This window comes from Leptonotus elevatus, chromosome 1 (genome assembly GCF_054856555.1).
Source record: "Leptonotus elevatus isolate MCC_2025b chromosome 1, RoL_Lele_1.0, whole genome shotgun sequence".
Lineage (NCBI taxonomy): Eukaryota > Metazoa > Chordata > Actinopteri > Syngnathiformes > Syngnathidae > Leptonotus > Leptonotus elevatus.
Window position 1 is genome coordinate 49,708,729 of NC_141239.1, and position 25,664 is coordinate 49,734,392.

Sequence of the window (25,664 nt, forward strand, 5' to 3'; positions counted from 1 at the left end):
ATGGGCCAAACAGTCCTTTAGGACACCTGATAATGTGGAAGACTTGTCTGCATGAATTGTGAATCTTGAGGTTGAAACAACATAAAATAAATTGTGTGAATATTGGAAGCATTCTACATCAATCATTACACTAGATTTTGTAGCTTTCCTTCCGTATAATTCCACCTTTACCACCAGCAAATTGCATTTTTTTTTTACCAATATCATTCCACATACTTCCATAATTTTCAATGTCATTTACATATCATTCAACATCTTTTCACATTTTCACCATTCCACATCATTTCATATATTTCAGTGTCATTCAATTTCTTTCCATGTTTCCTTATTTTTTTCAATCAGCATTTAAGCATTCAAAGGCAATTTCTGCACTTTTTTAAGTTCATAAATGTAATTAATAAACTAATAAATTCAGTCATATAGTAAATATTGCAATTATCATTACACGTTGTGTGTGCTTTGAGGAATTGATGAAAAACTAAAAATTGATCAAGACTTTAAACAGATTTACTGTATTTATGGATAGTCAAAATGGATGCTTAACGTATTGCTCATGTTGTCCAGGTGGTGTTAAAAAATGCCCACATGGCCGTGGGCTCCTTGACCATCAACGAGGAAAGGTCAGAGGTCATCGATTTCTCTGTCCCCTTCATCGAGACTGGCATCAGTGTCATGGTCTCCCGTAGCAACGGCACCGTTTCACCCTCTGCCTTCTTAGGTGAGCAATGGGGAATTCAATTCAAGAATTCAACGGCTAAACCAAGCTACTGTACATGACAATGCAGTCACTCAACTGTACTCCATTATATTCTGCAGCTTATTAATGTTTTGTTTTTCTTGCACTCTGCCCTTTGCTTCCCACTCAACTTCTTTTCTCCTGCGTGGCTTTCCTTTTTTCAATCTCCTTTTCCTTCTCACCCTGTCACCTCATTTTTTTTATTCTCTCCAACACTCCCGCTCCATTTTCTCTTCATTTCCCGACATCACCCTTCTCCATTTTCTGCCCCGCCACTGGTGTCTTTCTCTTATCACTGTTGGTCCACACTGCCTCCCTCAACCTATCCTCTCACTCACCTCCCTTCATCTTTCCCCTCTCCTCTCTTTGCTGGCTTGCCCTCCAGAGCCCTTCAGTGCGGATGTGTGGGTGATGATGTTCGTGATGCTGTTGCTGGTGTCAGCATTTGCCGTGTTCATTTTTGAGTACTTCAGCCCCGTGGGCTACAACCGCTGTCTGGCCGACGGCAGAGGTGAGGGCCCGCTACTCAACACGCACTGCACACATGTAAACACACAAACAAGAAAGAGATGTGCTGGTTTGTATCACATAGAGATAGTATAGTGCAAAATGGTGTGGAAGATGGTGGTAGGGAGCTCATGGCTGTTTTTTTGTAAAAGAAAAAAAAATGTGTACAGTCTCTCTGTGCAGCATACGCATCGAATTGAATAACATACTAGCAAACTTTCCCGATTCAGGCGGGAGACTCCCGAATTTCAACCGTATCTCCCACGTGGCTCAGCATCAGTTATTTCTCCCGCTAATCTCCCGATTAGCATTCGATTAGCAAATGTCTCCCAACAACTCTCATTTAGAAAATGACTTATTAAAATTGACACATAAAACACAAGAGAATTAAACATTGTTCATAAAAGATAACGAAAGTCAGCTAGCTTAATGCTAGCATGTAATATGAAACAACATAGATGAGCTCAAATGAATTAGCAACAATGTTACGGTAAGTATTCACCTTTAATACACAAGGAACACCACCTCATACAAACACACAAACAAATAGGCACATAGTCTTTCTGCTTTGTGAATAAAACACATATTAAAATGTAATACAGTGTTACACTGAAAGGGCCTCCTCTTCTTCTTCTTCTTCTTCTTGCTTTTATTTACACTGCATCTCTTCCAGTAGACCTCTGAGCCGCCCGGTATCATGTGGCAAAATGCTGTACTACACAGGCCTGGTTCACATGAAGCCTTGTATTCTGATTAGAATCGGGTAAGAAGCCGAAACAGAATAAAAATGCACACCTGAATCGGAATGAATAGACTGAAGGCAAACTGAATTTAATTCGGTTTCACATAGGTGGATTATCCTTTTTGCCAAACTGATGAGAAATAATTTTTCGTCAGTGAATCGGAATATTGTCAGGCTGTGTTCTGCACAGTGTGCAGTGATGTCATCGCTTACCCACAAAAATTGAACACCTTCCAAACAGAGCATGCCGAAGTCGTCTGTGACGGAAATCTTGTTTTTAATACAAATGCTATAATAATGGCGTAAAAATAATCACAACTACTATGCTAAGTAGATGACTGCCCTCCATCTTGAAATACTACTCGTATTTGTCACACGTCTGTAAAATGGCTGGTCTGATTAAATGTGTGGTGGCATATATAAACACCAAATCAGAATTGATCACATCACAATCAAAATGACAAAAAAAGGCTGCATGTAAACCTGCTTACTGAACGGGCGCAACTTTAAATTCAAACTTGCCTGCATACTTTAGAAATCCATTTTTTTTTTTTAAATGCTTACAAATAGGCAAACGACCATACAGGAAGGTGAAAAGGCAGACATTCTTATAGTCCGTCCATGCTAACCTGAACACGTCTATGCCTAGTAAAGCATGTCAAACCACATGTATGTTATTTATTGTATATATCATACATTGACTAACAAGTAACATCTATCATTTAATACAATTAAATTAGTTGTTCCCACTTCCCAGGCTGAACACACTTCTGATTAAAATAATGGATTAATAAATCAGTCTCAAGCCATACAGTCCATACAGTGTACATATGTCCCATAGTGATATATTGTCATTGTCATAGTGATATATTGATAATTGTCATGCATATTTAATACATTATTTTGCATACCGAGCTACAGACATGCACAAAAATACCGTAGCCCGCCTCCACATGGAGATCAGCCGTCCTTGCTGATTTCATCCCCCTCCTCTTCCTCCTACTTCACGCTGCCCTTCTCAACATTTACAGGTGTTCTGTGCTCTGCTTTCACCACAGCGTCATTGCTTTTACTTCCACACAGTCCATTTGCACATTATTTGCATACATTTCCATACTGCTTCAAATCAGTTGACAGCAAAGGGGCTTGTTTTGTGTTAGATCTCCCGAGCCACAAGGCCACCTTATGTGGCTATATTTAGCCAACGCCTGTCGATCTTTTCTTTCTATCCTTACTTAAGAATATATTGTACGGATTTACTCTTACCTTAACTGCTATTCTCCTTTCTGAGCCTCCTTTTGTTTATCTTCAAGTTGTACCAAAGAAGTACGGAATCACGACGATCAAAGTTTGGACACAAAAGATTCTACACAACAATGCAGCATATCAATGGCTGCAGATTGTATGGTCTCCACTCAATTTATTTAACCGACTCTCTCACAAACTTTACAAAGAAGAACATTTGGCACAACAGAGTCTGTTTGTCCATGAACAAAGCCCCCATATCACAATGCAAACCCACATGGAGGGCACGAATACTGTCTGTCTCCCTCTTATGTCCCCTCTCGCTCTCTTTATCTCTTTCTCACACACGCACACACACACACACGCACGCACACGTTCACACTTTCCCACACAGACATTACAATCCAACTGCTATATCACTCCATAATGAGTAGACGGAGACAGTCTGCTCGCAGTTCATGAGTCAGAACTAATTAAATAGTTTATTCATCACGCCACAATTCGTGATCATAATCTCCATACAGTTGATAGTATGTCAAATAATGGACATGTGACTCAATGAATGCAGATGACTATCATTTAGAAGACTGTAACCCAAGACACTATAAAATGTTGAATAAAGAAATTCAATTTAGCTATTTAGCTTTAGCTCTTATGTTGCAATGTTTTCTTTAAATTAGGTTTGCTCGGTGACCTTGAGTGCCCTGAAAGGGGCCTATAAGTAAAATGAATTATTATTATTATTATTTTTTTTTTATTATTATTTTTTTTTTTTATTGTTATTGCTGTGTGTATTTTCCTCAGAGCCTCACGGCCCATCGTTCACCATTGGCAAAGCCATCTGGTTGTTGTGGGGTCTGGTGTTCAACAACTCAGTGCCGGTGCAGAACCCCAAAGGTACCACCAGTAAGATCATGGTGTCGGTGTGGGCCTTCTTTGCTGTCATCTTCCTGGCCTCCTACACTGCCAACTTGGCCGCCTTCATGATCCAAGAGGAATACGTGGACCAGGTCACGGGACTATCGGACAAAAAGGTAGGATGGTCCTCAAATCTGCATTTTTCCTTATGGTGAAAGTATTTTTACAGAAATGTTTTGTCTTCCGTCATTAGTTCCAAAGTCCCAACGACTTCTCGCCTCCCTTTCGGTTTGGTACGGTCCCAAATGGGAGTACAGAGAGGAACATAAGGAACAACTACCCGGAGATGCACGCCTACATGACCAAGTTTCATCAGAGAAATGTCAACGAAGCTCTTCAGAGCCTCAAAGCTGGGTGAGATTTTGATTAATATCTTGATCAAAGCCAGTACCGTTTTTTTTTTTTTGTTCCATGAGAGGAGCTCTTCTTGATATCATTAGTGCGTTGCTGTACCTAATGTTGTGGCCAGTGAGCATAAGATCGACATTAACTGGCTAAAGTGCACACTTTAGTTGTGTGTTTACATTCTTCCCTTTTACATTTGGTTAAATGTTTTGTGTTTCCCCCCCCCCCCCCACCACACTGTGTGTCACTTCAGCCCTGGCAAACTGTCTCGAAGTCTATTACGCTTATCACCAGCTTAGTGCTATTTAGCAGGTTAATTGGAATGTTGTAGCTTGTGATGTCTTGCTCCTAAGTGCTAATTAAGTGTAACCTATCTCTCTCCCGCTCCTTCTTTTTCATTAGCAAACTAGACGCTTTCATTTATGACGCGGCCGTGCTAAATTACATGGCCGGCAGGGACGAGGGCTGCAAGCTGGTGACCATCGGCAGCGGCTACATCTTCGCCACCACCGGGTACGGCATCGCCATCCAGAAGGAGTCGCTGTGGAAGAGACACGTGGACCTGGCCATCCTTCAGCTTTTTGGGGACGGTGAGACGCGGCGCTCTTCGGTTTTCTGCACACCAAGGGCAATCGCCTTACTTCATAAGCGAAGGGAGCAGATTGTTTACAAGGAGGCTCTGTTCTCGGAATGATTTATTGAAAGATCCGCTCACATTGCATTTTCAAATAGGACCATCATGGCAGGGCAGTTTCCCCGTAAGGAAGGACTCAGACAGCCCTTGAGGGAAATGAAACCTCCTAACACCTTGGAATGACTGCAAGCGAATACTCTTTAAATGTTTCAAATGTGAGATAGCATTAGCTCTTTGTGATCAGAGCTGTGGCATCACACATCAAAGGTCTGCCGTGGATTTATTGCATCCCCTCAGCAGAACTCAGGGGTTGCATTGGATTTATAGTCGTCTGTCTGCCACTGCTGCATTGTTTTTGTGTGTGCACAGAACACAGCAGTATTATTTGGATTGTTTCATTCCACAACTTCTTTTTGGTACTAATGCATTATAATAACCAATTGGAGGTTGCACAATTGGATATGCAGGGCGTTAATCTCTTGCATATTCGCAATTTACAAATTCACTATTTACATTTTTTTTATCCTCTTTCGGGAACATTCTAAAATGTCGCAAGATCTCATCCTTTTTGAAATAGTACAGTAATATGCAGAGGTAGTCAAAAATTGTACTCAAGTAAGAGAAGCATTACTTCAAAATATTACTCAAGTGCAAGTAAAAAAAAGTATTTGCTGAAAAAAATACTCAAATGCTGAGTAACTGTGTGATCATGAAGTCTGATTTATTTTTAGAACCAATATCATCAGACAGACAAAAACTAAAATTATGTGCAAATGTTGGCATCTTCAAATCATAAAAAAAATATATATATGTTTTAAGTTTTTGAGCTCAAACAGACACGTTAGCCCAAGTATGCACAATCCATTCACAAATTATGGCGTAACTCGCTCGGCGCTGCCTCCCAGTCTAACGACCATAGGTGGCAGTTTCTTAAAGGGAAAGCACCAAGCCGTCATCTTTCAGTTGACTCTTTCTGGTTCTCATCATGCCTGCCAGTCTTAAACCAGGGCCGCATTTCCTGTATATAAGCAATGTGTCCGCGGAAATGCTCCCACACAGTCAGTTAAGCGGAGCGCTTACGTAAAAATACGGTAAATCTAATGTATAAATGGGGTGGCGGCTAACGACTATAGTGTAGCCCAATATAGCGGAGTATCGTTTCTTCTTCACACATGTCGTCAAGTAAAAGTAAAAAGTATTGTGTGGTAAAACTACTCTTAGAAGTACATTTGTTTTCAAAAAATTACTCATGTAAATGTAATGGAGTAAATGTAACTCGATTCTACCCATCTCTGGTAAATTGTAGTATAAAATATTACAGTAATTGTTGGCAAGGGTGTATGTTGAAGTCATACAGTACATCCCCACTGAGATCGACACATTGTATGTCGGTTAAGATTTGAGTTTAGCCTGGGTAGTTAAGGAGACTTTTTGCATTCAAAATCATATAATCCTTTATCTTAGCCATTTAAAATGATGTAAAAAGTGTTTGGGGGTTACAGATTATGGTATGTACAATATATGGTTGAAACTTCTGAACATTTCAAGGGATGGAGGGGCAAATTAGTCATGTTTTATCGCTATTTGCGGGTTGAGTTTAGTCCCGTTTGTGTGGGATTACTGCATTGTGGTTATTGGCAACCAAACATTTCTACCATATGACAGGCAGCCACAGACAACTTTCTTGAGGAGTTCAGAATTTTTTTTTTCCATTTGAAACTTTGTCCATCCATTTTCTATACTGATTATCTTGGTCTGGGTCGTAAGAAAGCTGCAGCCAATCCCATCTGACCTCAGGCAAAAAGCCAACTACACAGGGCACAAAAAGACAAACAACCATTCACATACATTCACACCGGGACTGAGTGGAAACTGAACACACTCTGCCTGCATGGGAGTCACGCAGGTTGACCGCTGACTTCATATTAAACACGTTGTATGAAATCGTTATTTTTAAATAAGCTTGTGTAAGGACACGTAAGTCTGAATTATCCACATGCAATATATAGCATCACATGTCATTTCATAGATTTTCTTTTTTCGGACTTAAAATCAAACAAGGTGTCCACATATCACATGCCAGTCATACAAGTTGCTAGCAGAGAGACATGCAGGGTTGGGTCAATCGTAACTAAAACTAGTAATAAAATCCATATTCATATTGGAAATGTATTGAAACAAATTATATGCTCATTATCAGATGGGAAAATAAAAGTAAAGGTAAGACAATATTAAAAAGATAACAAAAAGAAAGTGAGCATCTTAGCTAACACTGAAGTAAGTGACTGACCACCTGGAAGATAAGAAATAAGGAAATTCCCGTAATTGTTGTCCCTTTAAAATATGTTTTTGTAATGGTGTCAGTGATACTTAAAATTCTCAGTATATCTCTAAATTCCCCCAAAAAACATCCATCATGTTGATGATAGCTCCTGAACCATAGGCCCTGCGGGGCCGGCTATCGTGTGTCCCAGTTAGTGTTGCCAGCATAGCTGCTGGTGTATTTCGACCCTGCGTGCGCATGGGTTTCCAGGTTTGTGTGTGTGTACGTGTGTGTAAATATGGGTCATCCCTTTCAACATGAAAGTGCCTCATGAAAAGCCACGAAGAGACTTGTTTTGACGGTTATCACCCTAAAAACAAGAGTGACAGACTGACTGAGTGAAAAGTGTTGTTTGGTTGAGAAAAATCACTTATTTTCTGGTAAGCTTATTTTTGGTGTGTTTGAACATTGACTTGAACCAGTCAGCCATCTTGTCTCCCCACTGCTCGCTCTGGATTTCAATGTGACATTGCCACACCTCAACCCACTTGCTTGAACTCCTGTTGGCCTAGAAAACCATCAGACTCATGTGAAGAGACCGAGCTAATCTACTATCGGGGCTGGAATGTTAAGAATTGATGTTAGAAAAATAAGGTCAATAACAGAATGAATATTTTCTAGTTTATTAAACATAATTGGCTTTTGAAACTAGAACATATCTTTTGCATGGCAATCAATATTACACCCACTGGTCACCATCGGGTGCTTCTGAACAGTGTAATGGGATTAATACTAGAATTGTGTCCACAAAGAAAATGCACACATACATTTGCATTGTGTTTCTTAATGTGGTTGTAAATTGCAGTGGTAGCAAAAAAAATTGAACAAATAAACACATCTATGGACTGTACATTGCAGACTACAGCCACAATAATAAAGACATTTTGTTAACGCTTCTCCAGGGTCAACCAAATGTGACCCTTGCCTTATAAAGTATGTAATAGCCTACTGGACATTTTAAATACATGCACACATCTGTCAAACATCTGTTGATAGCTATTCCCTTACATTGTAATACGGCACTAACCCTCATTGACCTGCTCAACTGATGTGACATAAAACTATTATTGTCACACATTAATTCTTATTAAATGTCCTTTTTTTATAGTGTTGGTGCTTCCTATAAACTCCGGACTATGGATCACTGCTCTTGATTTCCACAAAAGCTCTTTATTTTGATATAAACGAATTTAATGAAAGAAGCCAGAATGCCCCAAATTGACTTCTCTCCCAAAACGTATATCTCCAAACTGTCTTGCCTCCGTGTGTAGTCAGAATGTCTTGCACATTGCAGGCAGTCAACACAGTCAACCTCCCAGCAGGCAAAAGAAGCAGAACTTCCAGTTGCCAGCAAAGCCGCTCTGACGCGCTGCTTTGACGCCCAAATGTATGATCTATTAAGTCTTGCTCCGATCATCTACAACAACCTAAAAGCTGTAGTAAAGTTCCGATTAAGGTATTGAAAACACTTGTAGGCCATAAATATGAAGAAATCAAATGAAATTCAGTAAGTATGGGATTCTCTTCTTTTTGGATTCGACAAATTGTTTCTTGATCTTATTGATTGTCTTTTGTTGTCTTCATTCAAAGTGCAGATTTATGCAGTTATAAGACAGCAACTCCTCGCTAGCGTGGTCACCCCGGCCGAACACAATTGTCTATTGGCACCAGGTCAAGGTTTTGTGTGCACTTTTCAATCTTGTGATGCTCGAATCTGGAAAAAAGGCCAGTTGCTTGTCAGTATTAATTGTTAACTTTAATGTTGGAAAACATAAAAGGAAGTCATTAATATAGTAATGTAGTAAATTATATCATTCCCATTTGAAATATATGCATGGGAAAAAACTAGGCCATGAATCCAACACAATCAAATGAAAAACAGTCAATGTAAGTGAGCATGCCTTATTATGCCGTGTGATGACATTCTTATAATGTGCCACTGTGTGCCGTTTGGAACCTTGAAATTACATCAGTACCATTTTACTGTCGTTCCATCACACCCCCGTATATAAGCGAGAGAGAATTTTTTTTTTTAAGGAGCATATTTGCTAATCAATCTCACTCACTTTTTGCGGGTGATATGTTCCATGCCCACCCGCGATAGGTGAATTTCCGCGAAGTAGAGGTCATTAAAAAAATATATATATAATAATCTTCAATAACCGCTAATGCTGTCTTCACCTTAATGAGATCTTCTTGCATTGAATAAACGAGCCTCGCTAAAGTTAATTCCCTTCAATAAACTTTTTTTCCTACTTCTCCTGCATTGCACAAGGGGGGGAGAAACACTCATTGGCCTTACTGTGTAGGTGCCAGCGTGTATGAGTAACAACTGTGGTGGTAAAAATAGCTTACCGATGATGGGACACTGACTTGCTAAGAAGAATTTAAAGAAGAAAAATGTACAAAAAAATAAATAATAATAATAATAATAATAAAAATAATAATAACTTACCATGATTCATGATACATGGTTTCTTAATTTACCAAATACTTGGTTTAAAAATGTAATAGATTGTGCGGAATGGAAGAAAGCTGTTTTTATTTACTCAAATATTACAAAAATGGGCAAAAATAACAGCATAAATGGACCCAAATAAAAATCTGCGACAGAGTGAATCTGCAACCAGTGAGCCACGAAGTATTAAGGGATCACGGAGGAGTTGTAGGGATTTCATTCATGAATATTTCCAGATTAGACGAGAAAATTTGCATACCCCTTTCGAGATTAAACATGACTTCAGAGCAAACAAACATGGTGACCAGTGGAGGTATGTCATAGTTTTGGTTTTTTCATATAGCAGAAAAATGAGCTACAAAAAGAAAAGGCGTTGTTTAACAGAGTGTAAACAGTGCAAACAACAAATTTCCTTCATAAGCATTCAGCTAGCGTCATTTTGGGCTAACGTTCGAATAGTGCAGCAGAAACAAACAAGACAATTTCAAAGTAATTGATTGCAGGGGCATTATGCATTTACAGTACCTCACAAAAGTGAGGACACTCCTCACATTTCTGCAGATCTTTAATTTGATCTTTTCATGGGACAACACTGAATGAATGACACTTTGACACAATTGTACAACTTGTAACAGCGTAAATAAATTTTCCCCTCAAAATAACAAAAAATATAGCCATTAATAGATTAACCTCTGGCAACAAAAGTGAGTAGACCCCTAAGTGAAAATGTCCATATTGAACACAGTTACAGTCATTTCTGGACTACAAACAGCCACTTTTTTCACTTGCATTCGACCCTGCGGCTAATACAAAGGTGCGGCTTATCCATCAGATCACAAGGGGGCGCACTATAAAGGAAGCGCAAGAGCGTCAGGAAGAGCAAAGCAAACCAAGTGAGCCCAAATACAGTAGGAGAGAGAGGAGGAGAGCGAGACAAGATGGTTCAGATGGTGTCAAGCGTGTATGCATGTTTGGGGCCACATATTTTAATCAACGCTACTGAGGGGCCACATCGGACTATATACACCTCTTTACCGTATGCCAAAATGCATGCATATGTCTGTTTATATATATATATGTGTTTAAAATCCCCACTACCACCACCAAAATACTTTTTTTTTGCAGTATCACCTGTTGTTGTAAAACAAAACAAATACAACATGCACATTTTGTCTTTCAGCATGCAAGTTTTATTACCGTGACCTATCCATGCCTTCACTGAAGCTCTAAAACAAAACAAAGCAAACAAATGTTTGAACTTATATCATCCAGAAAGCATGTGGATATTAGTGCGAATTCAGAGCCAACAAATATTTCTGCCATCTTCTTTCCTCTCCTCTTCTGTTGCATCATTCTCTCCTTCCTTAGTGTCCTCTAACAGGCATCATGTTATTGCATCACATCCCTTCTGCTTGCCACTTAAAAAAAGCACACACACGCACACACAGTCCCTCATGAATTATAAAACTATTTTCCACTTGTCATCACCATGGCCCAAACTGACTGTTTGATCTTGATCCCGCTTTCCTCCTTTCATGAAACCTTACATTTTATTTTTCTTTGTTGTTGCTCTTTTCTCCATTGTCTAACCTCCAGGTGAGATGGAGGAGCTGGAGTCCCTGTGGCTGACGGGAATCTGCCACCACGAGAAGAACGAGGTGATGTCCAGCCAACTGGACGTGGACAACATGGCGGGGGTCTTCTACATGCTGGGGGCCGCCATGGCGCTGTCGCTCATCACCTTCATCTGCGAACACTGGTTCTACTGGCAGCTGCGTTTCTGCTTCATGGGGGTCTGCTCTGGACGCCCTGGCTTAGTCTTTTCCGTCAGCAGGGTGAGATTCATCTCAAGCATTAAGAAACTGTAATCCACCACAGAAACCTATATTATATATTACAACACATACAGAATCACATACATATACATTAATTTACATATATATATATTTTTTTTTATTAAAGCCTAGAGAACAAAAGTTTGACACTGACCTTCTTTGGGTCCCCTAAATTTAAGAATGACTGATCTCTAGTCTTTTAGCTCATGTAGAAATAAAATGTTTCTTTTGTTTTGTCTAGATATTAGCACCACTTTGGTGTCCATAAATGAAATATTTACAAACTATTCCGACAAAATCAATAAATCGCTCAAGAAAAATCTGCCTCACAACTGTGGCGAGTTGATTACACCCGAGGTGTTTGATTTGCATTCCAATTGTTTTGACACGGCTCTCGATGTAATTCACTGTGTGCCTCTGAAAGTGAAGTGCTGCAGGCTCAAACGCACGTGGCTAATTTACGGCACAGGGCCACAAGCGGCTGCCCGCTCTTTCCAGTTGATATGCTGCTATGGCACCCAGGGCCGCAGAAAAACAATCCCGCTTTCTCATATTTTGTTATTTATGTTTTTAAACCACAGGAGTAGGTCAAAATAAACAGCACAAAAGTACGGTAACTTATGTTTGGTAGCAATATTTCTTGGCAATGAATCGTTTACCCTTGGAAAGCTTGTTTATTTTCCTTTGAAATGGTGCCATATTTGTAAAGAACGTGCATTTGTAAGATGAGCAGCGGAAATAAGTATGTGGGTTGCACCCATGAAAGATTCTGCCAAATCTACAGATGGTAAACAGCTTATTTTAGTGTTGCTACCATTTACTCTGGTTTGAGGTTCTAGTGTGCTCCACATGAGCATGGGTCCTAGTCCACCACAATAGCAAACTGTAGTACTGGTAAGAAACTGGTTTTCGAACGTGTAGAAAGCAAAAAGTCAGACACTGCAGTATTTTTTGACGTGTGGCTTGCTTGTTTTTGGCTGTTTGTTCCATTCACCAAGCAGCTCAGTGTATCAGCAACTGTCTTTTTTTTCCGCTTCACTCAAGCAGAAGCTCGCTTGTAATTTAAATTTTGGCTTTGAACAAAAAGCATAAAATTACAATGGCGTATTAGGGCTACGTATAAATATATATTTTTTAGAGGGCGGGGGCAATATTCAGAGAAAAAGACTTGCCACTTTATAAAGTCTATATAAAGTGGTTTAGTTTATAAAGTGGCACTCAGCGTACTACTCGACTGTTTGTGCCAATCATTTTCAGTCAGGTTTCCAAATAAGGAGATAGTAATTGCTTTTGCAGAGATTAACCATATCATGTTAAGCATTTGCTCTTTGAAGCGTTGTGTACGGCCACTGGCCAGCAACAAAGACGACTTACTTGAGAAGGTCCACACCCGGATGATGAAGCGTTTAAGTTCATTTGTTCAAATGTATATTTACTTGTACATTTATGTTTCCAGAATTATTATTTACACATTCATACATTTTTTTATTTTTTTTTGTACAAGTATCTAAGTTGATGTGTCGAATCTGCTGCTCTCCGTCATTCACTAGCATTTACCTAAAGTATGCTAGCATCTGATTGGTTAGTGTTAGTCATCTGATAGGGGATCAGGAAGTGTTGTCGCTCTAGCTGCGGTGAATGACGAGTAAAGTTTCAATTTAAGAACGAATCCGTCTCCATCCTGCCCTTTTATTTTATAAAGTGTCCCATTATCCACCAACGAATCCTCACATGATTAGACTATAGCTACGCTATGTGTATTTCTCGTAAGTTTCTGAGTTTTTTTCTCTGAATATTGCCCCTGCCCTCTAAAAATATATATATTTATATGTGGCCCTAATATGCCATCGTATAAAATTGATAAGTGTCTGGTTTGTTTTGGGTTTTCTTAACTCCACGTAACTCAAGGTATCACTGTATTGTTAAAGTAGTATTGCTGCGTGATAACTGTTCTTTGTAAAGGCAGAATTTGATGATACTGCTCATGTATTGATCTCAATATATTGGGCAGGTGTATCTGAAGTTGTTTAACGTCAACTTTAATTGCATTTTTTTTTAAATCATATCCTGCCTGGCATTACTTTTTAGTAGACAGAACATAAAATGGCATCTGCCAACATGTCAGGTGACATTCCATTTCCAAAAGCAGGCTGTTCAGGGCTGTTGTTTTTATGATTGCTACCTTATCATTTCTATGAGAACAGACATGATCTGAGACTCATTCTGTGTTGGAGTAATATTCACTGATTGCTCTCGTTTGACACAAATTACCTCCATTTCTGCTCATTTCTGCTGCAATGAGGCAACATAAATGAAAGTCGCGTGTCCACACACGCAGCCAGATCATTTAGTATGTAAAAATATTCAGGGCAAATAAAATTCATTGAGCAGTTTATTTGCATATGCAAAACAGAATCCTAGTAAAAGAGAAAACAGCTGACAGAAACAATGGAAATAAGAATTTTTATCGTTGCACAAGCTATTGTCTCCTTTCCATTTACCGTTTTCTTTCTCCATTCTTGCTGTCTTTTTTTCTTCTTCACTTTTGCTCTTCCAATTTCACAGCTTAATCCAATAAAGGTTCATTGTTATTGCTGCAATTAACATTTGCGTCGGGGTGTGTAGAAATGAGTCATCTGTCACCCTTGGTGGGAGTCACATGACTTCATGCTTGGTTAGGGTTCCTTCTTTGCTGGTCTTTTCCCGCAGGCTACTTGTTCCTCGAGCCCCTGCCTGCACCACTGCTGCAAATTAATTAAAAATATTGATTAAAAGGCCCTAATGAATTTAGAACAATAAATATATGAGGGTTGTTGATTACTCCTTTTCCCCCTGTCGTTGTCACCTTCATTTGCATCGAGTATCACACAAGCACGACCAAATTATGATCTGCTACTTGTCGGCACTTTATATGCACTTGTACACAGGGAGCAGCTAGTTATTTGTTGATTTCCTGCCTCTCTGTACCAGCTTAATCACTTATAGATTTTACCGTGATCCCCTAGAGGGGGGAAGGGGTGGGCACTGTTATTGCAATTTGCCGAGCCTGCCCAAATAATCAGCTACTGTAATAAAAGGGCCAGCAGCAAAGTGGTCCATTTTGTCAAAGACCAGCTGCTGCATATGAAGCCTATGACTTCTAAGATTTGATTTCAACAGAATTAACTTCTCAGGCTTGCAACCAGTTGCTAACGCTGCCTATTTGTGTGCGTAAGAGGACTCTTACACTAGGCCAGTTCTGTTGCACCTTGCAGTGACGTTCGTTGTTAGCGAGGCACTGACGTCAGTTTGATTTTCAAATTCAAGAGCCAAATAAAGTAGTTATTTTCTCACGTATAGCGCTGGTCTTAGATCCCATTTCGATTGGTAGTCCTGTTTTGAGATTTTTTTTAACGAGGGTTAATGGATCATACAAATTGGTAGGAATGATTTCTAGTTCAACATCAGAGGAGGTGAACCTTTTGACAGCCACCTGATCTTTAACCTCTCGGTTGAGTTGTGACCTCTGCAACTGATCTATGCTCTTTACCAGTGAACAGAGCATCCGTTTCTTTCTATCATTATTTATGTTCGTCCAGGAATACTGACTAAAATCATTATGTACAATTGATCTGTGCCTTTACTGTCCCATCTGTCAAGCCGGCTTTACTCTCCTATACATTTGCTTGTATTGGAATATTGTATCGTACATCACTAGATGCAAATGAAGCAGTTTATCTTTTTGTCGCTGTAACACTCCACCGTCTTCTCAGCGGGGGACGGCTTTGAGGCTGGTGACATTGGAGGGAATTTAGTGGAATATTTTGTAGAGAATTGCTCCACCAAATTCTCACGGTGTTGATGAAATGTCTTGACCAGTCGGAGCCGGGGTTTTTGACACGTCCTTTGCCTTTATCAATCACCCACTCTCTCGCTACACTATCCTCTCTGTATCTGCATCGTGCTCACTTGCACAACCCCATGTCATCTTGCTTATACTGTACATAAAGGTTCTATTTATACAGTAACTAGAGCTGCGAGACGCTATAAATGGCCCGCCCAACCCTGGATGAGTTGGAGTACTTGCACGTTGGGGCACTGACATCTAGGACAAGAACCCTCTAGAATGTAAATGGCTTAGCCAGACTTGGTGTTTGTACAAAGTTCCATGATTATTCACCCAGATTTAGACCCCTCAAAAACAGCATCATTTTTCTTTGCAAACAGTGCATCGCCATAGCAACATCGTGGAACGAAATGAAAAGATTTCAATAACTTTTCATCCTAAACATGTTTACATGAAACGCCCACATTTAAAGACGATTGGGTACATTCTCTAAGAAGAGTTTGTTAAAATATGAGAAATATATAAAAGGCCAGAAAATGGTGACAAATTCTTAAGTAAATCAAAATGGGGGACTTCTTGTTAGGTTTAGCATTTGGCTCCAAAATACTTTTTTGTTCATGGTGGGCTGTTACACGTGCCTCCCAATTTTTGTGGATCTAGTGCGTAATACATTTTCAATATGCATTATATAAATGACATGAATTGTGTACGTGTGGACATGAGCTTAGAATGCACTGTTTTTGAATTATTGTTTAATTTTACTACATTTTTGGAAATATTAATTTGTCTCTTATCTACATTTTCTCACACAGGGCATCTACAGCTGTATTCACGGTGTACAGATTGAAGAGAAAAGCAGCTCAGCATTGAACTCCCCATCAGCTACCATGAACAACACTCATTCCAACATCTTGCGCCTCTTACGCACAGCAAAGAACATGGCCTCCGGGGTAAACGGCTCGCCGCACAGCGCTTTGGACTTCATTCGACGCGAATCTTCCGTTTACGACATCTCGGAACACAGACGCAGCCTGGCGGGCCACTCGGATTGCAAGCCGCCTTACTTACCGGACGATAACATGTTCAGTGACTACATCAGTGAGGTGGAGAGGACGTTCGGCAACGTCCACATGAAGGACAGCAATCTGTACCAGGACCACTACCTGCACCATCATGGTTCCACACTTGGGCTCAGTGGGCCACCACCTAACAGGCCCCATAGTTTGGGCAGTGCCAGTTCCCTGGAAGGTGGCATGTTTGACTGTGACAGCCTCGGAGGCGGAGTGCCGCCCATTTTCAGCACCCAGCCCTGCTCAGCACTGACCCACAGAAACATGAGCAAGTTTGACCTTCTGTCCGGACAGACTCCCCCTTCAGGCCAGGGCTTTAAGAGTGGCCTGCCTGACTTGTACGGGAAGTTTTCTTTCAAGGGAGGTGCCTCGAGTTCCACCTACATCCCTGGGCCGACTTACTGTGGAGGGAGAGGGGATGATGATGGGAATATACGATCTGATGTCTCTGATATTTCTACGCACACAGTAACCTATGGGAACCTGGAAGGTAATGCAAAGAAGCGCAAACAATACCGCGATAGCCTGAAAAAGAGGCCAGCCTCTGCCAAGTCCAGACGCGAGCTGGATGAGATTGAGCTGGGCTACAGGAGAAAACCCTACCACATCAGCCACCACCACTACCACAACCATCGCTCTGCCTCACCACCACTTTTGCCATCTGAACGTAAGCGAGGAGGAGGGGGAGGGGGAAATAATGACACAAACTATCTCTTCAGAGAAAAGGAGAGTGTTCGGGACTTTTATTTGGACCAGTTCCGTCCAAAAGAGGGCGTCCCTCAGTGGGAACATGTTGACCTGACTGAGGGCCCTGGAAACAGAGATAGTGGAGTACCAACTTGCACTTCACTGGTTCCCGTGGAGGACTTTCTCAAGAGCAAACCCAAGAAGTCTGACTCCAAAAGTGGCGGAGGATCTGGGTTGGCAGGGGGAGAATGGGAATGCAGGAACTGTCGGTCTGGAGGAATAGTGAAGCAGATGTCCATGCACGGAGGAGGGGTTGGGGGCGGTTACGGTGGCGGTATAAGCTGCGGATCCTCAGGGGGTGGAGGAAGCAGCCGCCCGAGCTCTGCAACCTGTATGCGCTGCGAGGGCTGTAAAAAGACAGGAAACCTCTACGACATCAGCGAGGACAACAACCACCTCTTGGACCAGAAAGGCGGGGGCGGAGGCATGGGTGCAATCCCCCAGCCGCAATCTCAAGCCCAGCAGAGGAGGAAGGGTGGAGCATTTGGCAAGCCACTCAGGCGGCAGCATTCCTATGACGCCTTTGTCGACCTTCAGAAGGATGACTCGGGCGGCATGGGGAGCATGATGGGAGGTATGGGAGGAGTTGGGATGAGCGGTCCAGGAATGGGAGGAATGCTACCACCTCCAAGAAGCGTTAGCTTGAAAGAGAAGGAGCGCTACATGGAGGGCACCAGCCCCTTTGCACACATATTTGAGCGGCACGGGGGCTCTGAGAGGGAAAGGGAACGAGACAGGGACCCTTCGTTTTATGGAGGTGATGGCCGATTCGGGGGCCTGTTCAGAGGAGGTGATGGCCTCCACCGTCGCTCCGTAGGGGAGAGAGACATGAGAGACAGGGATAGGTCTTTGATGGAAAGTGGAGGTGGGGCAGCATTCTCATTATCCAAATCGCTTTATCCTGACCGGGTAAACCAGAACCCCTTTATACCCACGTTTGATGATGATCAGTGTCTCATGCACGGAGCCAAACAATATTACATGAAAAAGCAACAGCAGCAGCAACAGGTTGCCAAAAACAGCCGAAGTGACTTCAGGAGCCAGTTGAGCACCACGTCTTATCTGCCGGCGTCTGCCACGGCCGGCGTTATGTCGAATGTCTCCCCCCGGTTCCCAAAAGAGCTCAGCCTGGGTGGGCTGAACCACCACGGCTCCATGCTGGGGGTCGGCCCACCGCGACCCTTCAACGGAAGCAACGGCCATGTCTACGAAAAACTGTCCAGTATCGAGTCGGACGTGTGAGAGGCCAAGACTGAGTTTGGGATTAGGAATGGAATAGAGGTGTGTAGTGTTAGGAGATCAGGGATGTTTTTAAAGACACTGTCCACACACCGCATCTCTATCCCATACTGAGACTGGCATTGAAGGTATGATGGGTGAGAGCCAAATGTGGTGTCAGAAGCAGGATGCAAACTTGAGTAATAGAAAAATCTATATTTTGCAAGCAAATCTTGATAAACAAAACATCAGGACACCTTGGTGAGGCAGGGGGATGTGACCCCTCTCTCACAAATGGCCAAAGCTACTCTACTTTTATGTCCAGTCACAGTCAATTAACATGGCCCCGTCAACTGGGAAAGTGCACTCAACTCAAGCATCGCATTTCATCCACCGGTGAAGCCGCATTCGACGCGCTCATCTTAATTTGATATTGGCCGTGTGATCACGGTGAAATTCGACGGCAGCCCGAGAGCTCCCGCTGAGCGCTTGAGGGAAGACTGCAAGATCGAAGGGCCCATCTGGGCCCGCGTCGTCTCAGAAAGACGACTTTGTCGCCTTGCCGGAGTGGCAACATGGATGACTTGTCCCTCCGGCCCTCTCCGGGGGGGGGGATCTGCTCATCTCTCGACCCTGAACTCTTCTGTTATTCTCCTCCCTTTCCTCATCCTCCCCAAAAGATTTGTTTGCTATAAGAAATACAATCATGAATGACAAGATATTCTTCTAGAAAGAAAAAACAGGGTATAAGATCAACAATAATATTAATAACATTGTGAATAACAACGATTGTGATAACACTGCTTATAATATCATTGTTTTTTAAATGCTTTATGTTCAATTGGTGTGATATTCCATCCCTGTTTTAGTACTGGCTGGTGGTTCGACCTCCAAGCCAGAAAGACTGATCTCTTTAGTTGCCTGTAGGATATTTTACTTCACATGAGTACATATATTTTCTCCTTCGGGAAAAAGGATCTCAAAGACTCATACTTTGTTACCGTTTTGAGATATTTCAAATCAAGTGCGTATAGACTTGTGCGTGTTTAGGCAGAGCCTGAGAGCTGCGGATGCTGAGAGAAAAGGACGTGCCTTAATGGTCTCCAATGGAAGTGTCCTCCTGTTCACATGGTCATGCAGCGGCGCCAATACTTGCTGTTCTCTTCACGTCCGTGCGCCAAAACTGCAGTAACAAAAATTTACAAGCGGCTGGAGATGCTGCCTGGCAGTGGTTTAGATACAAGATGCTGCAGAGTTTTATAACTTCGTAAAAATGATTTTATGAACCTGTACGCCAGCTCTATTCAGGATGTCCCACACTGTCTAGGAGTGGCCCACTTTACAGCACGGCGGCCTTCTACTTAGCTTCTTTTTGATTCAGGTTCCATGATAACAGTCACCACCTGTTTGGCCTCTCACTAGTGTCGCATATGACAACGTGTCGTGTCCGCGGTCTGGGAGGCGGGTTGAACTTTGAGGAGAGAATGGCGCCCTGTGACAATGATAGTCATAACATGGAGCAGAGGACGATGTCTATTTGAGAAAGGCCGCTGCGGTATCAGCTTTGACCGATGTAGATAGTTGTCGTTTTTTTTTCTGGTTCTTAAAGCTGGCGAAGCCTCATTATTGCACAGGACCTTTACCTGGTGTAGGTTCAGGCACTCAGTAGACATGCCTTATCATCCCATCACACACACACACACACACACACCCTTCACAGGAGCTGTCTGCTAATGACTCATCATCTCACTGTACAGAATAAAAAAGCCTCTATTAGCTATTTAAAGGTTTGATCTTCAATTAGCTGGCGGTGTCAGAAGTTCAAGGGCTGCAAGAGATTGCGCAGGAGTGCTCAGCCAAGATTGGAGCTGCTGGAGTGTGCAGAGCGCTGACATCTATCTTATAACCTCATCTAAATGCACCACTGTTACGTGTGTGTTGCGTGAGTGATGATGCAAGTCACAATTTAATGATAACAGCATTTTTTTTTTTTCCTCGCAGACTTGCTGATTACTATTCATAAATTCACAGATAACAATGTAATCATGAGATTGATAGTTAGCCTTAAATCAATACACCTCCCATACAACCATGACTCCGAATAAATAGACTGAGATCTCTGGAATTTTTATATGTGCACATTTTCAGATCAAGCGTTATCCGAGAAGCAAGTGGGAATATTGGAAAAGGCGAGGAAATAAGAAACATTTTGGCGATGGCGTCTAAGTCGACATTAGTATGTTAAGCTTTTACTTGTAAATAGTATATTCAAAACCTCTTTTCACTTTGTACAGTAAACAGACAGACAGGATGTAACTTTCATCAAGTTTTACAGCAATTTAAGAAATAAACCAATAATAAATTTAAAAAAAAAATGGACGGACAAAAATGTGCAGAGTATAGTTAAGACACCAATGTTACTCATCCTAAGTGATGTAATTCAACCTCTTTCTTTTACGCTCATGTTACAATAGTTTACCAATCAATATATTGATTATGTTAAGGTTTTTACTTTTTCTTATGTTCACTAAAGTGTTTGAGAAATTGATCATATACCGTAGGTGTAGATGTCTGGTGATATCAAAGGGGGACAATTTAGTTGTAGGGCTTTGTTAAGTTTCCCTTAAATTGTGTTAGATTCAAAACTTTTTAAGGTGAGCTAGACTTCATGCTTTTTCCAGCTCAATTCAAGTATCGACACATTTATGTAATACAATATTACATGTATGATATTTGCAGATAGAAGCAGCATATTGTGAGCTTTCATTTTAGGCAGCAGTCCTTGTTCAAATCTTACGACATCATTGTGTTTTGTTTTGGGGTTTCATTTTTGAAGCTGGGCTTGAATGGTGATTGCACACAGAATTTAGAGCCATCGTGGGCCCGGCCTATCCTGTTCCCTCTTTATCATTGGGATAGACATCACTGTGGTAAAGAATGATGTATGTACATAAATTTGTGTATGTGTGTAGAACACACAAGTGCACACTGGGCACCTTCCGGTGTTGATGCTGTTAATACTGCTGAGAATTTCAGCACAATAATGTGGAAAAGATCTTTGTGAGAAGTCATTTGAAATGCATTGGTGCAACCCCTTGTCAAAAGTGAAGCATTTGCTCTCTTTTTTTTTAACATCGTGCTTTGCTTGAGGGAAGTCAACTGTTGATTTATTTTAGCTCAGGTTAGTAGACTGACAATACTAACAACTCACATGCTTTGGATTCAAATTTCTTTAGTTTGTTTATGAAAAGAGAACTACACTTTGGAAGTGGCTTTGTACATGCTTTTTGACATAGTCCCCCTGACACTGATTTTAATTGATTTTGGTTCCTCTACACTTGTTTTCTACTCCAAATGCTTGACTGCAAATAAAAAAACATATACATGGACTGTGCCTAGTGTGTTGTGCAACATTTTTAGACTACCATGATAGTTGGTATTTTCATAATTTTCTAATGACAATGTTACTTATGAACAAGAGTGCCATAGTTCTGTTTGTAAGCTAGCAGGCTACTTCCTGGTTCATGGATGACAAACAGATGGGCAATTCCAGTATAAATTTAGGAGGTCGGGACAGTTCAATCGATGCCATTATGACTCAAACTATAAAAAAATTAATTTAAAAAATGAAGGCCAGAGGAGGGGGGTTATGTTCATCGCAACTGACTAATCGTATACCAGACAAAACCTTGATGCTACCTTTGCTAGCTGCAGGCATGCAGACACAAGTCCACACGTTTTGCTAGTTGTGAAATTCCACAACTTTTCCTGACACCTTTCACATAACTCCACATTTGTGACATTAAAACAACAAACTTGTTGGTGCCCTAGGATTTGTCCACAGCACGGCGCATTTGTCGTCCTTATTTGCAATAAGGCCTATGACCAAACAAAGTCACCTTAGTGCCGTTGCCGTGAAAGGCTAGTGAGGGCTTGTCTACGGCTATGGTTTGGGAAATCAAGGTGCAGACACACACCCATACATGCACACACACACACGTCATTGAGCACTTCTGTTCTGCTGCCAGCAAGTGCCAGTCGGACAGTGAGTAAGCTGCCTCGTCACAAATCTTTGTTTCCCTTCAGCCCAAATTGGCCCCGGCCTGGCTTCTCTGCACACACGCATGCCACAACACATTTGTTTAGATGGTTCATGTTGAGAAAAACACGGCGTCCCTTTTTTTTTTCCTTTTTTTTTTCAAATAACACAAGGTTCAGTTAGGTTTGAGTTACTGGAACATCCTGGAGCTGCCGGATGTAAATATCACCCCAGCTGACAACCATGACAAGCGGATGACAGGCGTCAGTAAAAATATGTTTGTTGGAGGGGAGGACTGTTTTTAATGATCTTTGTCAGCAGTATTTGTAAAAGCGCCATGTTTTTTAGCAACTTGATTTCATCACATGCAGCCAGGAAGACTTATACTGTGATACTACATGACTCATTTGCTGGGAAGTTTTACATAATAATAATAATGTTATAATCCTCCCAAGTTCTTTGCAGAATATCTTTGCTAACATTTGACGTTTTGTGATGTGTGTTTATGTATAGTGCTACTGATTTATACAAATGCATATGCATATCATTTCTATTCAAAGATAATACTGTTCTGTTTGTCCATCCTCTTAATTCATAATAGGTGACAGAAGGGGTTGCTCCTAAATGTATTTCACATGGGGAGTGAGTTTACAACGGCGCTCATTTCCACCTAAAAATACACGACCTGGTTGAATTTACTGTGGCTCAACAAAATGTAAAATATGAGTACGATCAATTGTATACATAATTCTATATACACAATTTGATCTTGGCCACTCTTTTCTCTTTTTCTGGCCCTTTTCTTTGAAATAATGCCAACGTGTTTACATCATAAGAACAAAAATTACACACAAAAATTATTGTACAGGTTACAGGTTGTGTAAATATTAGAGAAGACATTAACTTTTTTTGTATGGAATCAAAGTAATCTCAATAACAAAATTAACCATGTCATGGCAAAAACTGCAAAAATGCATTATTATGGTACTTCTAATAAGGATAAATACATTAAATAAGACTATTCTTTCTCTTTGTACATGAACAACATGTGTTGAGTATTAATAATAAAATGCTATAAGTTTCATGCAACTGGTGCGGAGTCTTTTTAAGCTTTTGTGTGTTTTGTTCATTGTCATTATTATTATTATTATTATTATTATTATTATTATTATTATTATTATTATTATTATTATTATTATTGGTGGTGTCTTGAGGTACAAGTTGAATGTGTTCAGTCAAATCATGTTTCCCCATAGAATGGAAATGCCATTCATCCGTTCCAGCGTGCTGCCGAAACAGGGGCCATATGGCGGAGCGGGTGGGTCTGGGTCTTTCCCCTCCACCATCCACACTGCTGCTGGCACTCCACAAAGCTTTGTGTGATGCCATCCAGGCCCCTCAGGGTGCTCTCATGCTGCTCTCGCATCCTCCTTGCACAGCAACACTCAACGAGCATCGTCCTGCCGCCTACCTTTACTTTTCAAAGCAAAACTGAGGATGTCTTTCACAAGGAAGACTTGCTAAATAAAACGATACATAATTATGATCTAAGGTCAGATTGACATGTTGGAAAATCAAGAGGATGACGGTCAATAAAGGAAAGCTTCCCGTCTCACTCACATGACATTGAGAAGCCGTCTTCTCTGTTATTCTGTTACCACAAGTGTCATGAATTTCACTTGTAGCCAGCAGGCCTGCTGTGCAAATATATTTAAATGTATGAATAATAAGACGGACATGCCATAAAGAATGCAAGCCAAACATTTGAGAGGAAATCAAAGCTGACTACTGTCGAAATCCTTTTTAGCAGGATTAACCTGGCTGTATTTTGCGTCGTGCCTTTGTGGCTGTAAAAACACCAGATGTTCATTAGTCATGTTTGAAGCTCAGCGAAGATGCAAAGTGTGAGTAATTAGCTGTTTTCGTGATGCCGCTTTGACCTCATGCCATTTTGAATACACCTCAAGTCAAAAACCCCGATCACGAAGCAGATCAGGCCGCACATTTTACACGTTGGAGATGCGCTGGCATTGGCCGCTCTGAAATAGCCACTCGGTGTGCGTGCAAGAAGAATTGTCCTTCATTCTGTTTCCGCTTGCATGCTGAGCGCTTAAACGTGCTGGGCTCTCTAGTTCTTGTCCTGCTTTTGTATATGTAATCACCCTCCAACACATTCTTTGAGGTCAAAAGTGAATGTGTGGACCAATTTTCAAGTCATTCTATTCCAAACCTTTCCTGTGCCACCTAGAAAAAACCTACTTACATTCTTTCACCTACAAAATTTATATTTACCAAAAAGTTCAGTAAAACTCTACTTGCCGATTCACCCACTGAAAATTTTTCAATGCAAGAATTCTGCATTGGGAAACTGTTTTGGAGGCTCTATTCAGTGTCAATGTGGCCTGTAAAGTAAATATAGTTATTTTTTTAAGTGGAAGTTGAAACCACGATATAAATTGAATTGTGAATGTTGCCTAATCTGTATACACAATATATATTAGTGCTGTCAAATGATTTCAATGTTTTTAAACAATCGCACAATGTTCTGTAATGAATCGCCTATAGTGAGTGTTTACTGTTTATCCATCTTCCTTTTAATGACCCCACCAAGTTTGGCTGCAATATGCGAGCACAGGTTATATGCTGCCACAGGAAGTAAATAAAAATTAACTGGGATTATTTTTTTTTTTAAAGAGTTCAAAATAAACTCCAGAGTTAACGCTTTATCTCTGTAAAGAATGAGCAAATTCCTGTTATGGATGCTATATTCAACACAAATGTATCTCATAGGGCAAATTATTGGACTCCAAGGTAAGTAACTATGTAATTTGGACGAATTTGGTATGATCCTTTGATGTCAGGTCAAACAGCAAAATGAAAAAGCAATACGTTTGTGGGTACCTTGCAGCAGTGGTTGTCAAGTCTTTGCGTCCTCTCGCCATGTATCGTGGGGTCTGCGACTGTCTGCCTGTCCAAGTATTTAGCCTGTTTTATAGCAGCTTCTTTAGTTGTTGCATGTTC

At 41.0% G+C, this 25,664-nt stretch overlaps 1 protein-coding gene across 7 annotated transcripts in view; it reads left to right on the forward strand.

The window, feature by feature from the left end:
- grin2ba (glutamate receptor, ionotropic, N-methyl D-aspartate 2B, genome duplicate a) overlaps positions 1-23,732 on the forward strand; it is a 149,089-nt gene extending 125,357 nt beyond the window's left edge. For all 7 annotated transcript variants that reach the window (XM_086067020.1, XM_086067029.1, XM_086067005.1 and 4 more), the window contains 7 exons: positions 565-718; positions 1,122-1,247; positions 4,035-4,264; positions 4,342-4,502; positions 4,896-5,083; positions 11,505-11,743; positions 16,382-23,732. In XM_086067020.1, the coding sequence (XP_085923146.1) occupies positions 565-718; positions 1,122-1,247; positions 4,035-4,264; positions 4,342-4,502; positions 4,896-5,083; positions 11,505-11,743; positions 16,382-18,628 (3,345 nt within the window). In that variant the 3' untranslated portion in view covers positions 18,629-23,732. The remainder of the gene's footprint in view (positions 1-564; positions 719-1,121; positions 1,248-4,034; positions 4,265-4,341; positions 4,503-4,895; positions 5,084-11,504; positions 11,744-16,381) is intronic.
- The last annotated feature ends 1,932 nt before the right edge of the window (positions 23,733-25,664 follow it).